Raw genomic sequence first — 20,523 nt, 5'->3', positions numbered from 1 at the left:
TTGTCAAGTGAGTGACGTCTACTCGGCGCGGGAAAATGGGCGTTCCTAAATGGTGCCTGGTGACGTCACGACGTCGACGGAGGCTACTTTATTTTCCGACGTCTATTTAGTGCCTTGTTTAGTGCGTCGCTGCACAGCAACCGCGTCACAACCAAGGACGACAACCGTAGTGTGATTTTTCTCCTCTAACTTGGGACAGTGGCTGGATGACTAGTGCTCCGATCTCACTGCGCGGCACCGTGTTACCCTTGGGGAAGGCACCCAAGATTCGTGCTATTCTTGTTCGCGGTGCTGAGGGTGCTGGCGACTAGGCAGGCCGTATGGATTTGGAAGGATGTGGTTTACTCGACAGGAGGCGACTGCAATTATCTTCTATTTTCTGCAGCCCTGAAAAACACCTGAGAGAATAAGGGTCAGGGGTAAAGACTTGCTGGCACACATCAGCCCACCCCTTGTCATTTCTGATCCAGTGCGTTCTTCTTTCGACTGCTTACGTTAGGGGTCGCCACAGCGGATCACCTTTTTCCATATGTTCCACTCCTTTGCGTCGTGCCCTGTCACATCCACCACCTGTATGTCCGCTCTCATGACATCCATAAACCTCCTCTTAGGTCTTCCTCTTTTCCTTTTGTTTGGCAGTTCCATCACTAACATATATATATCCAGCATTTCTCCTCTGTGGATCTAATTAAAAGTGCACCTTCCATCTGTGAGACAGACATGTCACGGAAAGTTCTCCTCGGGGACAAAATTCGTGTGCTGGCTCGGCTACAGAGTGAAGAACGGCTCCACAAAGACAGACTTCGCAGTTGAATGGATGTCCTCTTGGGAAACTCTAGTGAGCACATTGTTTTTAGACTTGCATTTTGCTTCATTCTGACCTGACAGGAGGCAGAAGAAAGTTATAGACATGTAGACAGATAAAACTTTATTTATTCCCCGAGGATTTTTTTTAAGAAGCTCAATAAATAAATCGTCATTTTATAACAAAACCCTCCCAAATACACATCAGAATGGCTAAAACGAAAGAAAACTTATGACCTGGCAGTCGAAGTCCCAATGATATATTATGCAGGCATATTGCCTTTGGTGAGAAGGAGCCGCAGTAGCCTTTCTTTGTGCAATCTGTTAAATAATTAATTGTCTGAAAGTCCGCAGCAGTTACATGCATACATAAAACCAGATGAGGTATGAACCTGCTTTCTTCAAAACTACCCATTTACATGATGGTATGCTCCCTTAAAAAACACACTCATGTCATAAAATTGCTCTAATAAAGATTAATCATCATCAAAGGTCACACTAAATCTGAAAATAAGCACGGAGCCTGTATCTCCCAAGATGTGCCATCAAGCTTAGCACTGCACGTTCAACTGATCGACATAAATGTTAACGATTTCTGAAATACTGAGATACATATATTATTTCAACCAGGAGAAGGAATAATGTGATAGCCCCGACATCTTAATGTGCGCTCTGGTTTGTAAGTCACAATAAGTTCTGGCTTACTTGTCTGAACTTATCATGACTTACAAACCAGAGCACACATTAAGATCTCAAGATGCCAGTCTGCTTATGATTCCAAGGATTAATGAAATAACATTGGGAGGTCAAGCTTTTAGTTACAGGGCCCCTAAACTGTGATAAGAAATGCCCCTTCGGTCTCAGCTTTTAAATCCCGGCTGAAGACTCACTACTTTAGTTTAGCATATCCTGACTAGAGCTGCTGATTAACTGTACAGACTGCATCTCTGTTGTTAGTCATTAGCACTAAAACATAAGTAACATGATAGTTATAATTTGTTACTAACCCTCACCTATTCTGCTTCTCTTCTCGGTACTCAAATGTGGCACTCGGTCCCACAGCACAAGTTGTTTTGCCTGCCTAAGGTAAAGTCATCCCTGATGGAGGATTGCAGGAATCATGGGGTAGAGGGGTTCTTCCATTGGCTGGCCAAGCAATGTTTCAGCTGTGGAATGGCCAAATGGGGGAGGCAGCTTGATGGCTGAGGTCTCCAGGACTCTAAACAAATCCAAATCATATTATGTGATATCATCTACTGTTAAATTCTGGTCTGCACTTGTAAAATTTTTATTTTTATACTGTATTGAGGATTTGTTCTGATCTGTGTATTGTATTGACCCCTTTCTTTTTGACACCCACTGCATGCCCAACCTAACTGGAAAGGGGTCTCTTTTTGAACTGCCTTTCCCAAGGTTTCTTCCATTTTTTCCTTACAATGTTTTTTTTTTTTTGAGTTTTTCCTTGTATTCTTAGAGAGTCAAGGCTGGGGGGCTGTCAAGAGGCAGAGCCTGTTAAAGCCCATTGCGGCACTTCTGGTGTGATTTTGGGCTATACAAAAATAAATTGTATTGTATTGGCCTCGGGATGTTTATCTTTATGGACGCTTCTACAATTTTCTGCTTGTGGCTACAAGATGTGTGTGCAAAGGTAAGCTATAAACAGTCTAAGAGAGTGCAACGGAAATGTGCAGACTATGAATTACTTAATTGTAACCCGGTTCAGGGTTTACATTGCCACATAGTGATTTCTTTAAGGAGAAACCTACCTCTGCTGACCTCATAGGCCAACAAGCCAATGTTTCAAAACGGAATACGGATTTACATGGCATTTTTGCAACATGGGTTTCTGTGAATAAGCAGGTTATTGACAAGAGCAGCTCTCTGTTATCCAAACCAGACATTCTTGTGTGTGATGGTGGTGGTGGTTGTTTTTATTATAATGTTTATATTTTTTGAGCTTCTGTAAAATTTTAAATTCTACTTTGGAACAAATTTTAATGCATCCTCTCTCTGTCTACTAAAATAAAATGCATGTAAATGCATTAAGTTTGCATGTGTCAGAGAGATATACAGCATTGTTCATAAAGGCACTCAAATTTCCCCCTGAAGACAAATAAAATTCTACCCATCTACCTCTGGTGGTGGCGATGGTATTCCAGAATGGGTCCTTTAATTGAGCAGGCCCTTCTAGTTAGCTTGGTGATTTGGCTTGAAGTGATATTACCAGCCCAGAACACCACAGCATAAAATAATCACATTGGCCATCACAGGGTTGTAGGAGATGGGAAAGATGTCACTACCCACATTAATGCAGTCCCCAAAGAAAAAAAGTTCTGGCTCTGCCCTTTCTTTTACAGTTCCTTTGTGTTACTAATAGGCCAGTTTAACCTGTCATTGATGCAGATGCCGAAGTACTTGTAGGGGTGCATCACCTCTGCATCCACTCCCTGAACAATGAATGGACATATAGGCTCCTTGATGTGGTGAAAGTCAATGTTCCTTGGTTATCTGATGTTGAGCTGAAGACAATTCTTTTTGCACCAAGAAACAAAGTTCTCCACCCAACTCCTTTGATTCCATTAATTCAAAGAGATAAACATCTGTTAAAACTTAGAAGACCACGTCTCTACAGCTATTCATCCATGCATTTGATTAAGATGTTTTACCTTACATTCTGCTGGCTGTACAGTGCAAATCATACAATCTTTGTTATGTTGTATGTTATGTGGCCACTAGAGGACACCAAAGAGCCCCCAACGCCAGACACAAGGCCTGTTTATAAAGACTCTACACCTTTCAGATGAACTTAGTCCTCCTCCTCCTCCTGAATCTTACTCCTCTGGATGAGGTCAAGGGGCTTCTTTTATCCCGGACTCAGGAGTACTTCCAATGCTAGGGCATAGCCTGGTGAAGTACTTCCAGGTCAAACAGAATAGGAGTCCCTATAGCACTTCCTGGCAGCCCCATCAAACCCAACAAGGTTGTTCTAGAGGACTACAATATCCAGTGTGCTTTGTGGGTATCTGTACAGGTACAATTGTCCTGGGAAGCTGCCTCTTATTGTGTCAGGGGAGTCTGTAGTCCTGCCAGGTTGTCTCCCCCTGTCCTTTCACTATACTGTCCTTCCGGCCGGGTGCTGTTCTGGGGTCCAACCCAGCTGGAACAGGTGAGACAGGATGATCTTCGCCTTGTTTCTTGGGGTTGCATAGCGCTGGCCTCCTGTACAATTAAGGAACCATGCTCCTTTCCAGCTGGGATGTCCGCCAATATGTGTCGTTCATCACAATTATTATTCTATAACATATATCTCTTTTTTTTAAAGGGTTAAAGGTATTGAGGGTGGCAATACAGCTTGTGGTTTCAGATGCTGCCTGAAGGATTTTGTGTGCAGTGGTCAAATCGAATGTTTTGTGTCTGCAGTTTGCACTTTCTTCCACATCCCCAAAGACATGTTGATTAGGTGATTTCAAACTCACCCCTATGGGACTGTGGGTTGGTATATAAGTGGGCCCCTGTGATGGGCCATCACTCTGTCCAGGGTTGTTACTGCAGCCCCCCACAAATTTTTTTTTTTAATTGACAGGAATAATAAAACAATCTGTATATACTGTATATATATATAAAATCCAATGTCTGTCTGCCTGTATGTCTGTCCGCTTTTCACGAGGGAACTACTTAACGGATTTAGTTTAGGTTTTTTTCTATAATTTACTTGAGTATTATGGTTTATTTTGCGACTTCTCACAACATGCTAAGAATCATAGTTCACTTGCAGGAGCAATATATTCACACTAATCTGAGACAGAGGCTGCGGGACGTCAGGAGTGGGGACCCAGGCAGGACCCTCCTCACTGTCCTGTTTCACTACTCGCGGATGGAGCTGCGGGGGACGGCTAGTTGTTCATAAAATTCACATCAGTTCTATACAAAGCAAATTGGCAGATGGTAAAAAGGAAGCTGTGCCATGTGGCAGCCTTTACAGAAGCTATCACTCTTGTTTTATAATTATTTTTAACACTTATTAATGTTTTTAAGTGTTAATAATTATTAATGTTAATGTTTACCCACTGGCTTGTTACTATACATTTATGAATTAATTTTTAAATTAAACTAAAGACATTCTACTGTTATTGTGGATCCAAGCTTTAGCTAATGTCAATTGCTTTTTGGCAAAGCTGTGAACTTAACAGATGTCACAGGGTGAGCATAAAGCATTTGATGGCTACTTATGTCTATAACATCTGAGAATGTAAGAGGCTCTGAGAAACGTAAAGTGGGATACATTAGACATTTCCATATTCACCTGGTAGCACTGCCATCACTGCCACCTAAGGAGCTCTGTTGCACCCTATTGGAGGAGCTGCTAGTCCAGACATGGAATACGCTGAAGATTCAGAGCAAGGATTAAAGTTACAAGCTCGTCCTTGGATATAGGAGATGAAGATCCGAGAGTGAAGATAAAACTAAGGTGAAAAGTACTTAGAACTGACCTGACTCCATATAATGAGACATGCTTCATTGCTTTCATATAAATTGTATGAGCCATGGCATCTCTTGGTACAGGTACTGCTATATTTTATGTATAGCGGAGAACCGCCTTACACCACTTATTTAAGATGCTGTTTTAATGCTGGACCAGGTTCATCACACTGAGTGGAAAAATCTTTTGAGAAACTGGACAGGGGTGTCATTTGGATTTGCAGAGATCAAGCTCTTAGCTTGTTCTGTGATTTTCTCGTATAGAAAACTTTGTTTTGTGGTTGTTTGTCAAACATATACATTCAAGAAGTGAAATCAGGGCTGAATCAAATAACACATACACAAAAAGACCATAACCTGTCAATATTATTCTTGTATATTCAAGAAAAAAAAGCTCAGAGGCAGGGCACATCACATCAGTGGCTAAAGCATCTGATGCCCAAGCCGACAGCACTGGGACTGGGGATTTATGTGAATGAGCAACAGTCAAACACTGAAATGTGGACTAAATTTGTTCACATTACAGTCCAAGAGATAAGTTACATCATCATGGCTGACTCAGCAACAAGAACATTAATTCTAATCAATATTTTAATGATGAGTCATTCTGAATGCTAGTGACTTCAGAAAAACAAAGGTTTTATCAGCATGTTCCATTCATGAGCATTACAGGCTGAACATGCTCTATTCAAATGTTAATGATTTTAAATATAAAGGTTTGGGACAATCTGAGCAAGTCTGACCTCCTTTTACTGCCACCTAAAAGCCTCCTAATGACAGCAGTAACTTTAATATTATTCAAGGCAAAAGTTCTTATGTGTGCTTGGCAGGAATACTGTTTATTTTACAGTAGTATATTTAAATAAATATATTTTGCATATTTTATATATGCATATATATTTTATGAAAAAGTATATATATATATACACACATATATAAGTGGAGAGAGAGCTTATGTAAAGTTTTAATTTCCCCCAGTGACAAAGTATCATCTATTTAACAATTAGAACATAAGAAAAATTTAGAGGAGAACAGTCTTATTCACTTAAATCTCCAAAAATAACATCCAAGTCAAGTTTTGAAAAGTCCCTGAAGTTCTGTTGTCTTCCATACTACTTGGTCATTTATTCCATGTATCTATGGTCCTCTACTTCCTAATGTTTGTGTGAAATTTACCCTTAAATTTCCAACTGTGTACCCATGTTCATGATGAACTCACTTTAAAATAACAGTCTTGATTCACTGGCATAATTTCCTTCATAATTTTAAACACTTCAATCATGTCACCTCTTAATCTTCTTTTGCGTAAACTGTATAGGCTCAGCTCTTTTAATCTTTCTTCATAATTCAACCCCTGTAGCCCTGAATCATCCTAGTTGCTCTTCTCTGGACCTTTTCTAGTGCTGCCATGTCCTTTTTGTAGTCTGGAGACCAACACTGCACACAGTACTCCAGATGTGGCTTCACCAGAGCATTTATAAAGCTTGAGCAGAACCTCATGTGACTTGTACTCCACACATCAGGGTGCTATATAACCTGACATTCTGTTTGCCTTCTTAATGGCTTCTGAACACTGTCTGGAAGTCGATAACTTAAGAGTCCACTATGACTCCAAAATCCTTCTCATAAAGTGTACTCTCGATTCTCCAACCACCCATTGTGTATTCAAACCTAACATTTTTACTTCCTATGTGTAATCCTTTACATTTACTGACATTAAATTTCATCTGCAACAAATCTGCCCAAACCTTGTATGCTGCCCAAGTCCTTCTGTAATGATATAATGGATTCCAAATTATCTGCTAATCCACCTATCTTGGTATCATCTGTAAACTTAATCAGCTTGTTGCTTATATTCCTATCTAAATCATTTATATATATTAATAATGGCAGCAGACCTAGCACTGCCCCCTGTGGACCACCACTCTTAACATCGGCCAATTCTGATGAGGTTCCTTGCACCATCACCCTCTGCTTCCTGTGTCTTAGCCAATTCTGTACCCATCTACAAACATCACCCTGAACTCCCCAATTAACATATTAAAAAATAATGTAATTAACATAATTTAAAAAGATACTACAGTAATTTCAAACAGTCACCTAATGTGAAGGATGTGGCAACGTGCTGTACCAGTGAATACTCCTAACAAATATAAACTGCAACCGCCAATCCAAAGGGTTTTTTTTTCTTTCTTTTTAGTCAATGTGCTGTATGTTTGATGGGAGTCTGGAGTTTGTTGTTTGTCGTATTATAATAATATTATTAATTTTTTGAGCTTCCACAAAAAGCCATATCTCCCCCATTGATAGGGTGCCATCTATCTATAAACATACAAAACACTTTATTATACTATAAACTTTTGCAGACTTCTCGCATTGTGGTTTGCAGAGAATCTTAATAGTTTTCAAATTAATTCCATAATCCCGATATAAAAACAGATCAAAAAGAGTTCTTTTTGGGAATTTTACATCTACGTATGTGCATATTTGGCCAAAATTAATATTCGGCTAACATTATAAGCCTGCTCTCAGTATTCCAAAAAGCACTATATAAGGTACCAGTAATAAACTTCGAGATGTCTTGCCACAGCTTTTTCGTTTTCTGCAATGCCCACCTTCGAAAGGGTTTGTCACCCTCCTTTAGGTTGCTACTCTAGTACTACCGTCTGGTTCTAAAATGCTAAACCCTCGGAACGAAAGTGTAACGGGAAAGCTTCCGACGGGAGCGCTTTTGAAGACGGACACCTTGATCCTGCCCCGGCCACAGCTTTAAAAAAGTGCCCGGCGAACGTAGACCGATTGGAGTCTTATAAGAGGAGCTAATTGTTTAAAAAGTAAGATACCTACATACTTTAAGTCTTTAATATTAAAAGCTTGCGAAACCTGGATTAAACTTTAAGCGGTGCTTAAACACGCGGGACTTTTTCGTTCATTAAAGCAAATGAGTGTACCTCAGCGTCTCGTCCTGTTCAGTTACAAGGAGAGCTGCACATTCTCTTGGATTGCGCATGGCCTTATCACTCACACCCTAAAAGAGTAGCGACGTTGCCGAACTGGAGTGGAGGGTTTTGGAAAACGTTAGGTGACAGTATGTCTTTTCTTTCAGGGCCATGTCGTGATTTCCAAATAGCCTCGAATGTCCGGGATTTGGCAGTGCTTGGTTGACGCCCGTTCTTAGAGTATTTGCATTGCTTTGAGTCTTCTCTGCAAGTCTAATAAGGTACACTTGCACAGTTTCTCGAGTACGTCCTCCCATGCATTCACTGGTCAAGCTGACAATAGAGCACCTCCATGCATCACTCCATTTACAGAACTCGTGACTAATATCACCGTAGTTCTTTTTACCGCTGTACCAACTGCATTCAGTTCAGTGTGTATACATGCGCTTTAATAGACCGCTTTTGGGGTTGTTTTGTGCATTAGGCTGTGGATACCATACATGTATTGGCTGGAATGTAATTTTATTACAGTAGTCTTAGTTTTGATATAAAACTAAACACAAACTTGATCACAAAAAAGCGCTTGCGGCTTGTAATTGCACATTGACTGTACAGACTGCTGTTATTGGAGAGAACCAATCAGCCATTTCATGAGATCTGCTAATAGAAAGGATGCAGTGACTGCAGCTGATGGTGTTTTTGTACTTGATGAAACATTAGTTTTAAGGGTTTATGGAGATCATGTAGATTTGTTTCATAGTGCCTCATTCAACCTGTTTTTTTTAACAATCAGTGTGGACTACTGCTAAATTCTGATGAATGTAACTGCCTTCATTTTCTCCTCAGCTGTTAATTTTTCCATGTTAAAAATGCAGTTAGCCTTTGATTTTATTTAATGTCTAGCCAATATAAAAGAGAAACTGCAAGCTTACAAGTATTTTACAACTTGGTAAGAAGCTAAAATTGATAAGTTGTTTAGAAAAAAGTAATAAGTATTAATTAATTTCAAAGTATATTTAATGTTCAGTATCTCCAACCGAAAATGGGGCAACCTTGAATGTGTGACTGAGTGCCTTACAGTCTCCACCATCATGAGGGACAAATACAGTAGCAGAGAAAGTAAAAGGCGGGAGAACCCAAAATGAAACATGACAGTTTAAATACAGCAATGGCAATAGATTCATTATAATAATCAAAAGACGATCTTCAGTAAATAAACAGGTGCTAACACACAGCTGAGTGAAATCATATAGTTTCTTTAATTCGAAGGAGTAAATCTTTTTTCCTGACATTTTCTGTTTATATTTTTCCAAGTGGGCTCCATGGTATTGCAGTGGTTCTTGCTCCCGCTTCATTGCCTGTATTCCTCATATTTGGTCAAATGTTATGTAATCTCCGGAGAGATCTACAGGCCAAGGTTTGAATAGCATACCTTGATGTTCACCATGTGACGTTTGCTCATCTTCCTGTGCATGTGTGGGTTTATGTGCCATTAGCCAAATGTTAATTATGAGTGATGTGGATGTTTGTGTCTGACAGTGGGCCCTCTGATGGCAGGCCTTTTCCCTGTTGCTTGACCAGTGCAGCATTCCACACGATAAAGCAAGTTTGAGAATATGATTTTAGATTTTCATTTAATGGTTTTAATTCAAGTCCATCTCCACCACAGTTTCTGCTCGAGCTTCTCTCTGTGCTTGTGCTTACGGCAATGCTTCCTTGTTTGGTGGTAGCGGGACATGGATTCAGGGTCTAGGGATTACAGAAGATCCCTTTCAGTCAGTGGAGCTTGAAGAGAATTCTCATGTTTGCAATGGCTGCTCGTGTTTCTGACTGCTAGGGTGCCTGTTATATCGCAGCAGACGATTGCTCTAAGCCTCAATGCCCTCATCCTGGTTTAACTTGAGCCAGTCCAGGTAGATAGGAGCCAACAGCTAACTGAATCTCCTAACAAAACTAGCAGCTTCTCTATAGGCCGTTGGATGAGACCAGTATAGTAGTAATAATACATTTTATTTATAAAAGTTCTTTCTTATGTTCATAGCGCCTCACATAAATTCAAAATAAACATTAAGGAATATGTAACACTGGAAACAAATAATATCTGCATAAAACACTAACTAAAGACACATGCAAGAAATGCAAAGCTTTGAATTAGAGTAAGAGACAATAAACTAAAATAAAATATATAAAATACTACAAGATGTTTCTTAACTTTAAACATTCATTTATGGATTAAATGCTTTTGATAGATCTTTATTGTCATTGTCACTTTTACAAAGGAACAACAAAAGTGAAGGTGCAGTCGACTCTGTGTGAGGCATAAGAGTTAAAAAGACAAGAAGAGAGAAAATAATAACAAACCAAATAGTAATAAAAGTACTTTACAAAATATTCAAATTGCACTTGTTATATATAATATATACAAATTGCACTGGTTGACTTAAGGTCTATATTGCACATTGGCAGAATGATATGGAGCAATTTTATTTGAGTTCAGGGCTATGATTTCTTTTGAATAAAAGCTGTTTTTAAGGAGGTTTGTTCCTCTCCACAAATCCAAATAACAATGTTACCCCTGTGTGTGCACTTGTGCTTTTGAAGTGCTGGCTGGTTTAGCGAGTCGGCCTTGAGACTAACCCGTCGGCATCCTAAGCGGATAGCAGCCCCACTCGACGCTTTACAGTTTCCTGTTAAACATGGAGAAGTCACTGCTCATAAGTTGACTACACTGATAACCTGTTGCTCTTTCCACATATTTAGCGAGTTTAAAATTTGCACTCTGAATGATACTGAATGCTGTCATAAGTTATAAGTAGCCTTCCTCTTGTCATGTTTGTCCTTTTTTAGCTACATATAAACAAAAACAAATGTGTGGTTAAAACCTTCATAATGCCTGTCAGAGGCAGCGGTCTTTTAAAATCCTGTGCTTTTATAGTACATTTATTAAACATGCAGTCGAAAAGATGTGGTCACTGTCTCAACAGAGTTTGCGCATTATTACTGTTAGTGTGGACTTGTTACAAGTTTCTTTCGCCATCTGAGGTCTTCATGTTAGGTTTAACTGACAAGTCTTAGTTGACCCATTATTATCCAGCGTGCCCTGCAATGGACTCGGAGAATCAGGCCTTTGTCCAGCAGAGTTCATGTCTTCCTTTCTGTAATTCTGTAAAGAAAAAGTAGATTAAAATATAAACATATGAGTACAAATAACAGTAACTGTTCATTGGCATACTAAAATGTTTTGTCTTATTCCTATTATTTATATCAGTCATCTAAACTATTTCTCTTTCTTCTTGCAGCAGGATTATAAAGAAAATGTGGAAGCAGCCATTGTAGGTACTGTTAGGAAAGGATGTTCTGCTTAAAGAATGCAAGACTCCATCCAAAAACAATATGGCACTTCACATCCTATGAAATCTTGCCAAAACTGTGCTATCGCAGACCAGGGGTGCCACCTGATAATACGCCTCCCTGGAAAAAAATTGACTTTAATTTCAGTAAGGGAGTACAGGGAATTAAAAAACACTTTGGCCTCCTAAAGAAGGAAATGTTTGAAAGATTTGAGGGGCCACAAGGAAGGCCCATGCGGGAAATCATGCTGGAACAGACTCGGGTAGTCTGGGAATTCCGGAATCAGGAAAGCCTGGAGCAGTGGGTAGTGTCCTCAGATGAGGCGATGGGTGGCAAGAGTAAAATTTATCTGAGGCTAAGCCGAAACAACCAGACAGCTCTGCTCTATGGAAATCTGTGCACTGAGGTTCCAAAAGATGGAGAAACTAGGTACAGCGGCTACTGCACACTGCGTTCTAAGCAGCTACTGGTTAGTATAATTTGAGTTTTGCATTTCACCAGGTATTAAGATCCTTAAGCATGCACATACAAACAAGTCATTACATGCAGTAAGTGTGTTTCATCACTGAGGGGCTGTAATCCGTACTGACATCTTTCAGAATTGTAAACTACATAATACCATGTTTGCCCAGGAAGGACGATCAGTTTAATGTCCTTGAACCCGAACATGTTTTGTCATATCAGACATTGACTTCCACCAATTTAACCATTAAAGACAAAATCTAGAGATTCTTCCATTTTTCTCATACATCTTGTATAGCACTAGTAGCTACACTATCGTATGAACAAGTGCTACAGGACGAAAATGTTTTTGCACACAGTGTCAAGGGATTTTTGTTCAAGTCTTGCCTCAGGCAGTGTCTACATCTGTTTTCCAGTATATCTCAAACATATACACGTTGGGTTAGCCAAATTCAGTCAAACAATCTTTATTTTTATATAGTACTATTCATAGAGTAAACAACCGTAAGGTATTTTAGAAATCAAACAGGGATACATAGTTGGAAGAATACCCTACTGTGGTCTGAGCCATTATTCAGGATTGGTTTATAACCTTCGCACAGTGTTGCCTGGATAGGTTTCAACTCCCCGGGCCTCAAATTCTAAAACCAGATTTATTTTATATCAACACATCTAGGCTCTTTATGAAAGCGCATTATTAAATGTGTCACAACTAATGGAAACCTGAGTGGTGGTGTGCCAGGTAGGTTGAGGTCTGACATGATGAATATTAAGCTGTGTGGCTATGTGACTGGACTAAAGTTCAGCAAGTTATTGCTTCAGAGTTTGATAGTGTCTCTTCCTGTGCCCCTATTATACATGTTAGAAAGCAGAGTTTGTTAATTAAATCACAAAATAAATGTGTGTTTGATGTAATGACCAGATTTTTTTCATAAACAGGGTGCTTTTAATGCGAAAACACACCACGACTGGAGTAATTTTAATACTCTGTACCTACGCATTCGAGGAGATGGGCGCCCATGGATGATAAACATTGCAACTGAGACTTACTTTCAACATCAGAAGAACGACATGTACAACTACTTCTTGTACACTCGAGGTGGACCTTATTGGCAAGATGTTAAGGTACTGGAAATTAAGTAGGAGTAGTAGTCATACTGTGACATGTACAGTGTATAGTTAATTTCTTACCTGCATATCCGGCCTATCACACATTTCTATTCTCCAATGCTGTGAAAAGAAGAATTTATGAAACCCGAGAATATCATTTTATTTGAACAGAAAGCAGCATTCACCTTACCTGACATATTCTGTACCCCTGTCCAGGTATACTTCCAGTTTGCCTGAGCAAACACTTCAGTATAGTTAAGATACATGCATGCATAGGAGACATCAATTATAAACAGTTTCTTTTTAAAACTTTTTGGTAACATGACACTATAGATAATGTGGCTTTAGTCTTGTACATCAGCAGTACATGAAAATGTACAAGTTTATACAATATCGGCCATTGTTATTTACCAGAGCCAAACTTCTCTGTAACTCAAGCAATCCTGAGTATCCACTTTCAGATATTGTCTTGTCCTTTGATGTTCCACTAAAATAGTTATTAAAAAAAAGAAAAAAGCACACCGTGAATGCTGAGCTCTAGTGCTCTACAGTGGTGCTTCCATTACTCATATCATGTTACGGAATCCAAATGTACTATTTGCATAGTTGTGTGCGTTAGGCTCACACTTTCGCAAAACTACAGTTCCCTTTAAAATTTACTTATAGGCTTTTCAGTACCCCATGTTCTTCTTGTACATTATTTTGTGAGAAAAATATCACATACAATTTAATACAAAGGAAAGTGCTTCTGCAGCAAGAGCTATAGTGAAGCAGGTACACTGAAAGCAGAAAAGCTGTAGATCGTCGATTATTCTGTAAAATATGTCCACATTTTCAGATTCCCTTTCCCATAACGTATACTTTATTGTTTTAATTTGAGTAGGTAAACACTGTGTCATTTTTTCGTAATCATTTTAAATTTAAAACTTCCTAAATTGAATTTGTTTAAAAGGGGAGGGGGGTTGTAGGACAGGCCAGGTTTAGATCTACAGTGCATCACTTTTTCCACATTTTGTTATGTTACAGCCTTATTCCAAAATAGATTAAATTCATTTTTTTCCTCAGAATTCTACACACAACACCCCATAATGACAACGTGAAAAACGTTTACTTGAGGTTTTTGTAAATTTATTAAAAATAAAAAAAGGAGAAATCACATGTACATAAGTATTCACAGCCTTTACTCAATACTTTGTCGATGCACCTTTGGCAGCAATTACAGCCTCAAGTCTTTTTGAATATGATGGCACAAGCTTGGCACACCTATCCTTGGCCACTTTCGCCCATTCCTCTTTGCAGCACCTCTCAAGCTCCATCAGGTTGGATAGGAAGCGTCGGTGCACAGCCATTTTAAGATCTCTCCAGAGATGTTCAATCAGATTCAAGTCTGGGCTCTGGCTGAGCCACTCAAGGACATTCACAGAGTTGTCCTGAAGCCACTCCTTTGATATTTTGGCTGTGTGCTTAGGGTCGTTGTCCTGCTGAAAGATGAACCACCACCCCAGTCTGAGGTCAAGAGTGTACTGGAGCAGGTTTTCATCCAGGATGTCTCTGTACATTGCTGCAGTCAACTTTCCCTTTATCCTGACTAGTCTCCCAGTTCCTGCCGCTAAAAAACATCCCCACAGCATGATGCTGCCACCACCATGCTTCACTATAGGGATGGTATTGGCCTGGTGATGAGCGGTGCCTGGTTTCCTCCAAACATGATGCCTTGCATTCACACCAAAGAGTTCAATCTTTGTCTCATCAGACCAGAGAATTTTGTTTCTCGTGGTCTGAGAGTCCTTCAGGTGCCTTTTGGCAAACTCCAGGTGGGCTGCCATGTGCCTTTTACTAGGGAGTGGCTTCCGTCTGGCCACTCTACCATACAGGCCTGATTGGTGGATTGCTGCAGAAATGGTTGTCCTTCTGGAAGGTTCTCCTTAACTCCACAGAGGACCTCTGGAGCTCTGACAGAGTGACCATCAGGTTCTTGGTCACCTCTCTGACTAAGGCCCTTCTCCCATGATCGCTCAGTTTAGATGGCTGGCCAGCTCTAGGAAGAGTCCTGGTGGTTTCGAACTTCTACCACTTACGGATGATGGAGGCCACTGTGCTCATTGGGACCTTCAAAACAGCAGAAATTTTTCTGTAATCTTCCCCAGATTTGTGCCTCGAGACAATCCTGTCTCGGAGGTCTACAGACAATTCCTTTGACTTCATGCTTGGTTTGTGCTCTGACATGAACTGTCAACTGTGGGACCTTATATAGACAGGTGTGTGCCTTTCCAAATCATGTCCAATCAACTGAATTTACCACAGGTGGACTCCAATTAAGCTGCAGAAACATCTCAAGGATGATCAGGGGAAACAGGATGCACTTGAGCTCAATTTTGAGCTTCATGGCAAAGGCTGTGAATACTTATGTACATGTGATTTCTCAGTTTTTTATTTTTAATAAATTTGCAAAAATCTCAAGTAAACTTTTTTCACATTGTCATTATGGGGTGTTGTTTGTAGAATTCTGAGTCAAAAAATGAATTTAATCCATTTTGGAATAACGCTGTAACATAAAATTTGGAATAAGTGATGCGCTGTGAATACTTTCTGGATGCACTGTATACATGGAAGAACAAACAATGGTCTAGAATTAAAAATGCATATTAATGTAAATTCTAAGCAAACACTTAAATGTAGAAGAAGTAACACATTAAAAATAGCTTGCCTTAATGCTACAAGTATCAAAAATAAGGTAAGTGAGTTGGAGTTGTATGTAGCAGAGCATAATTATGATATTATAGCAATAATGGAAACCTGGCTAAATAACAAAGATGGGGATGAGTGTAACATAGAGGGATACACATTTTTTAGGAAGGATGGACAGAACAGAAAAGGTGGGGTTGCTGTTTATGCCAAACAGGGTTTAAATGTAAGACATCTTCAGTTGGATGATGAGCCCGATCTTAGTGAGGACATGTGGCTTCGCCTGGAAAATATTAGGGAAACAGGTCTTATTTTAGGAGTGTGTTATAGACCACCCAATTCAGACAGTAATTTCAACACACATTTTTAGTAATATCAAAAAGGCAAGTTTCCAGGGAGATATTATAGTCATGGGGTACTTTAATTATCCAAGTATTAACTGGGATAGCCTTGCAGATGGAGGAGCACAAGAGCAGGAGTTTTTAGAAGTAATCGGTGACTGTTTTTAACACAGCATGTTAAAGCACCAACACGGGTGAAGCCTTTCTGGATTTAGTGTTTTGTAATAATCAGGATAGATTTGAGGGTGTAGAGGTGATTGAACCACTAGGGTCAAGTGACCATAATGTAATCTATTTTGTAAGAGTACAGATGCAAAGACTAAAATTGTTAAGTTGAACTTTGGTAGGGCTAATTTTGAGCAGATGTGACAAAGTCTAAGTAGGATAGACTGGGATAAGCTTTTAAATGTGGAGACAGTTGAGGAGCAGTGGAACAGGTTTAAAAATGTTTTACATGTAATGCAGGACAGATACATACCTAAATTTGGAAGTAATAGGAAACTAAAAAACTCCACATGGATTAATAAAGATTTAAAAAGAAGTTGCAAAGGAAAAACTGCTTATAAGGCATATAAGACTAATGACTGCAAAGTGAATCGTAGAGTGTATGAGAACATGAGGGCAACCATTAAGAAGGATATCAGGGAGGCTAAAAGACAGTTGGAGAGGAATATAGCAGATAAGGCGAAAGAAGACCCTAAGAGATTCTTTCAGTATTTTAGTAGTAAAAGAACAGTTAAGGAGGAGGTCAAGTTCATCAGGAATAGTAAAGGGGAATTAAAAGATACATACAATGAAATAGTGACCCTAAACTTACATTTTTCTGAGGTGTTTACAAGTGAGCAAGTGGATAACCTCCCAGAGGTAAACGCAACTACTAAGGAGGTACTGAGGGATTTGGAAATTGTAGAGGGAGAAGTGCTGCTCAGATTAAATAAGATGAAATCAAACAAATCACCAGGACCAGATAATATTTATCCTTGTGTTCTTAAGGAGGCTAGTGAGTACATATATAAACCCTTGACACATTTTTAGGAAGTTACTGCACATTGGAGAAATTCAAAGAACTGGAAAATGGCAAATATCATCCCATTATATAAAAAGGGTGACAGGGCAGATCCAAGCAACTATAGGCCAGTAAGCTTAACATGCATCACAGGAAAATTAATGGAAGGAATTATTAAGGATAAGATTGAGCAACACATGGCAAGGACAGGAGTTATTCTGAACAGTCAGCATGGGTTCAGAAGAGGGAGGTCGTGTTTTACTAACATGTTGGAATTCTATGAGAGGCAACAAAAGGATAAGATCAAAGTGGAGCTTATGATATTATTTATCTGGACTTTCAGAAAGCATTTGATAAGGTGCCACATGAGAGGTTGGGCATCAAGTTAAAAGAAGTGGGAGTTCAGGGTGATGTTTTTAGATGGGTGCAGAATTGGCTCAGACACAGGAAGCAGAGGGTGATGGTGCGAGGAACCTCATCAGAACTGGCCAATGTTAAGAGTGGTGTTCCACAGGGGTCAGTGCTAGGGCCGCTGCTATTTTTAATATATATATAAATGATTTAGATAGGAATATAAGTAACAAACTGGTTAAGTTTGCAGATGATACCAAGATAGGTGGATTAGCAGATAATTTGGAATCCGTTATATCATTACAGAAGGACTTGGATAGCATACAGGCTTGGGCAGATTTGTGGCAGATGAAATTTAATGTCAGTAAATGTAAAGTATTACACATAGGAAGTAAAAATGTTAGGTTTGAATACACAATAGGTGGTCGGAAAATCAAGAGTACACTTTATGAGAAGGATTTAGTAGTCATAGTGGACTGAGCTATTGACTTCCTGACAGTGTTCAGAAGCCATTAAGAAGGCTAACAGAATGTTTGGCTACAAAAAGGACATAGCAGTGCTAGAAAAGGCCCAGAGAAGAGCGACTAGGCTGATTCCAGGGATTGAATTGTGAGGAAAGATTAAAAGAGCTGAGCCTATATAGTTTAAGCAAAAGAAGATTAAGAGGTGACATGATTGAAGTGTTTAAAATTATGAAGGGAATTAGTACAGTGGGCCGAGACTGTTATTTTAAAATGAGTTCATCAAGAACATGGAGACACAGTTGGAAACGTGTTAAGGGTAAATATCGCACAAACATTAGGAAGTTTTTCTCTACACAAAGAATGATACACACTTGAAATAAGCTACCAAGTAGTGTGGTAGACAGTAAGACGTTAGGGACTTTCAAAACTCGACTTTTCTTGGAAGAAATAGGTGGATAGGACTGGCGGGCTTTGTTGGGCTGAATGGCCTGTTCTCATCTAGAGTGTTCTAATGAAAACTTTCATATTTAATACAATAAAATATGTCCACAAGCATTACACACTTTTAAATGACATATTCTAATTATTTTATAGATTCCATTTTCAAAGTTCTTCCTTACAAGTCACGGAAGAATTCAAGATGATCAGCATCCACTCTGGCTTGACAAGGTAAAGTAATTGAAATATTTTGTCCATATTTTTAGTGCAACAGAAAATTGAAAGGTTAGGGGTTTATACAAACCTGTAAGTGAAATGTATTTGACATAGTTGCACTTACATTAGGTGCAGGGGTAGGTTGAGGTATTCTAGAAGACCAGAAACAGCAAATTGAAGTATTGCACTGCTACTATTATTTGGGGTTCCACATGAATGACTGGCTGGACTGGTGTCTTAACACAGAGGAACTATGTTAAAAATGGAAAAGCAGACTCTTCATAGGAGACTGTGCTCCATTCACGTGGGTAGTGACCTCCTTTTCATGTTCTGCATCTCTGAACTGGGCTGGTAACATCACTTCAGGAGAGGCCCACTGACTCAACAACATGATCAAGAAGGTGGGCTCAATTATAGGTCACACTCTGGAACCTCTGGAGGTGGAAAGAATTAAAACAAAACTAAGTGCTACAACACTGAGGACTTTCAGCCAATGAAGTGTTCACAACAAGTGTGACAAGAAACACTACTAGGGCTCCTTTATACCAAAAATAATACACCTGCATAGTTCTACACTGGGACTGCTCTCTTATTATTAGTCAGGTCAGAGGTTTATTTTAAGTAAGTATTTTCTGCATATTGGGTATGGTTGCTATAAGCTTTATTCATTGAGCTTCTGTAAAAAGCCAAATTTCTCCCTTTTGACAAAGCACTTTCATAAAAACCAAATGAGATTTTCAGAAACACAGTGTGTGTTAATGTTTATTTTTCAAATACATCCATTTTATCTGTCTGTTTCCATTTCTATTCTGTAGTTTTGGAAAATATTTCAATATAAAAATTTGTTAGTTAATTTGAGTTGTGTTTAGTATGTATAAATGAATTCACCAAAGCTGGCCGGCTACCTAATATGTCCTTACTATACTTATTTCATTCCAGAGAATGCAATAAGTAAAAGATTTAAGACCACTGTGTGCATTACATTTCATTTTTTCTTGGAGCGTATACCTGTAATAAGTATAAAGACAGTGTTCACAATGTTGGGGGGGAGATGTCAAGGATCCAGCACTAGTTCAGCATTGTTCTAGTGTATGGAGTATTATATCCATTGATGTAGCAGCAATCCCCCTAAAGGCAGAGCCACAACATTGGCATAGCTATGCCAATCAAGATTAAAAACGCGTATACTACACAGTTATAAAACACGATTTTTAAAATTTGAGATTTATGCAGAATATTTACATTAGTTTTTAAATAAACATAAGAAAATACATCTTATTTGTTTTGCATATTCTTTTTAATCTGTGTTATTTAATTCATGTATTTGAAATTTACTGAACCACCCCATCCCCACTGCAGAATTGTTGACCGTCATTATCTCTTAAATCTGTCTTTTCTTTCCTAGATCAACACCCTCGGCTTTACCCTGGGTGACAAGGTAGATGGGCCATTTCACCTGGAGATTGACTGCATTGGAGTGTGTAACGACCACGCACACACAGAAATGTTTGCTTATGAAAAATACAAAAAGAATCCATAGGTGTTGCCAACTTCTTTAGAAAGAAGATAGTGACAAGTGTATTTGAACTGGTCTCAAAGAGCACAAATGTCATTCTCTCTTTATGTATTGGCAAAAGTGTTGTCATGTTTAGGTGGAGAAAAATGGAGGTTTCACTTATTGGAAGTTTTATTTAAAATAAGTGGAATTTATACTGAATGTGTAAATATGAAGACCAGAACAACACATACTACAAACATTGACCACTGTAAGAAAGAAAGAAAGAAAGAAAAAAAAACACACACATACTGGGTAATCATATACTTGAAAATATACTAAAGATATTTAAGCAAACCTGTCTGCTGGTGGATTTATTTTT

At 39.0% G+C, this 20,523-nt stretch overlaps 1 protein-coding gene across 2 annotated transcripts; it reads left to right on the top strand.

The window, feature by feature from the left end:
* Nucleotides 1-8,001: 8,001 nt before the first annotated feature.
* On the top strand, nt 8,002-20,440 carry ndufaf1 (NADH:ubiquinone oxidoreductase complex assembly factor 1). Of its 2 annotated transcripts, none has more exons than XM_039741505.1 (5): nt 8,002-8,117; nt 11,525-12,042; nt 12,975-13,160; nt 18,587-18,661; nt 20,052-20,440. In XM_039741505.1, the coding sequence occupies exons 2-5, from the start codon at nt 11,575-11,577 to the stop codon at nt 20,184-20,186; spliced, it is 864 nt and encodes a 287-aa protein (XP_039597439.1). In that variant the 5' UTR covers nt 8,002-8,117; nt 11,525-11,574; the 3' UTR covers nt 20,187-20,440. The 2 variants fall into 2 exon arrangements, with proteins under 2 accessions (XP_039597439.1, XP_039597438.1); XM_039741504.1 differs by having other exon boundaries at nt 11,522-12,042.
* Nucleotides 20,441-20,523: the final 83 nt, after the last annotated feature.

The sequence above is a fragment of the Polypterus senegalus genome, chromosome 18 (genome assembly GCF_016835505.1).
Source record: "Polypterus senegalus isolate Bchr_013 chromosome 18, ASM1683550v1, whole genome shotgun sequence".
In the NCBI taxonomy this organism is placed as follows: Eukaryota; Metazoa; Chordata; class Cladistia; order Polypteriformes; family Polypteridae; genus Polypterus; species Polypterus senegalus.
The sequence above is the reverse complement of the archived record's forward strand: the minus strand, read 5'-3'. Positions and strand labels throughout refer to the sequence as shown.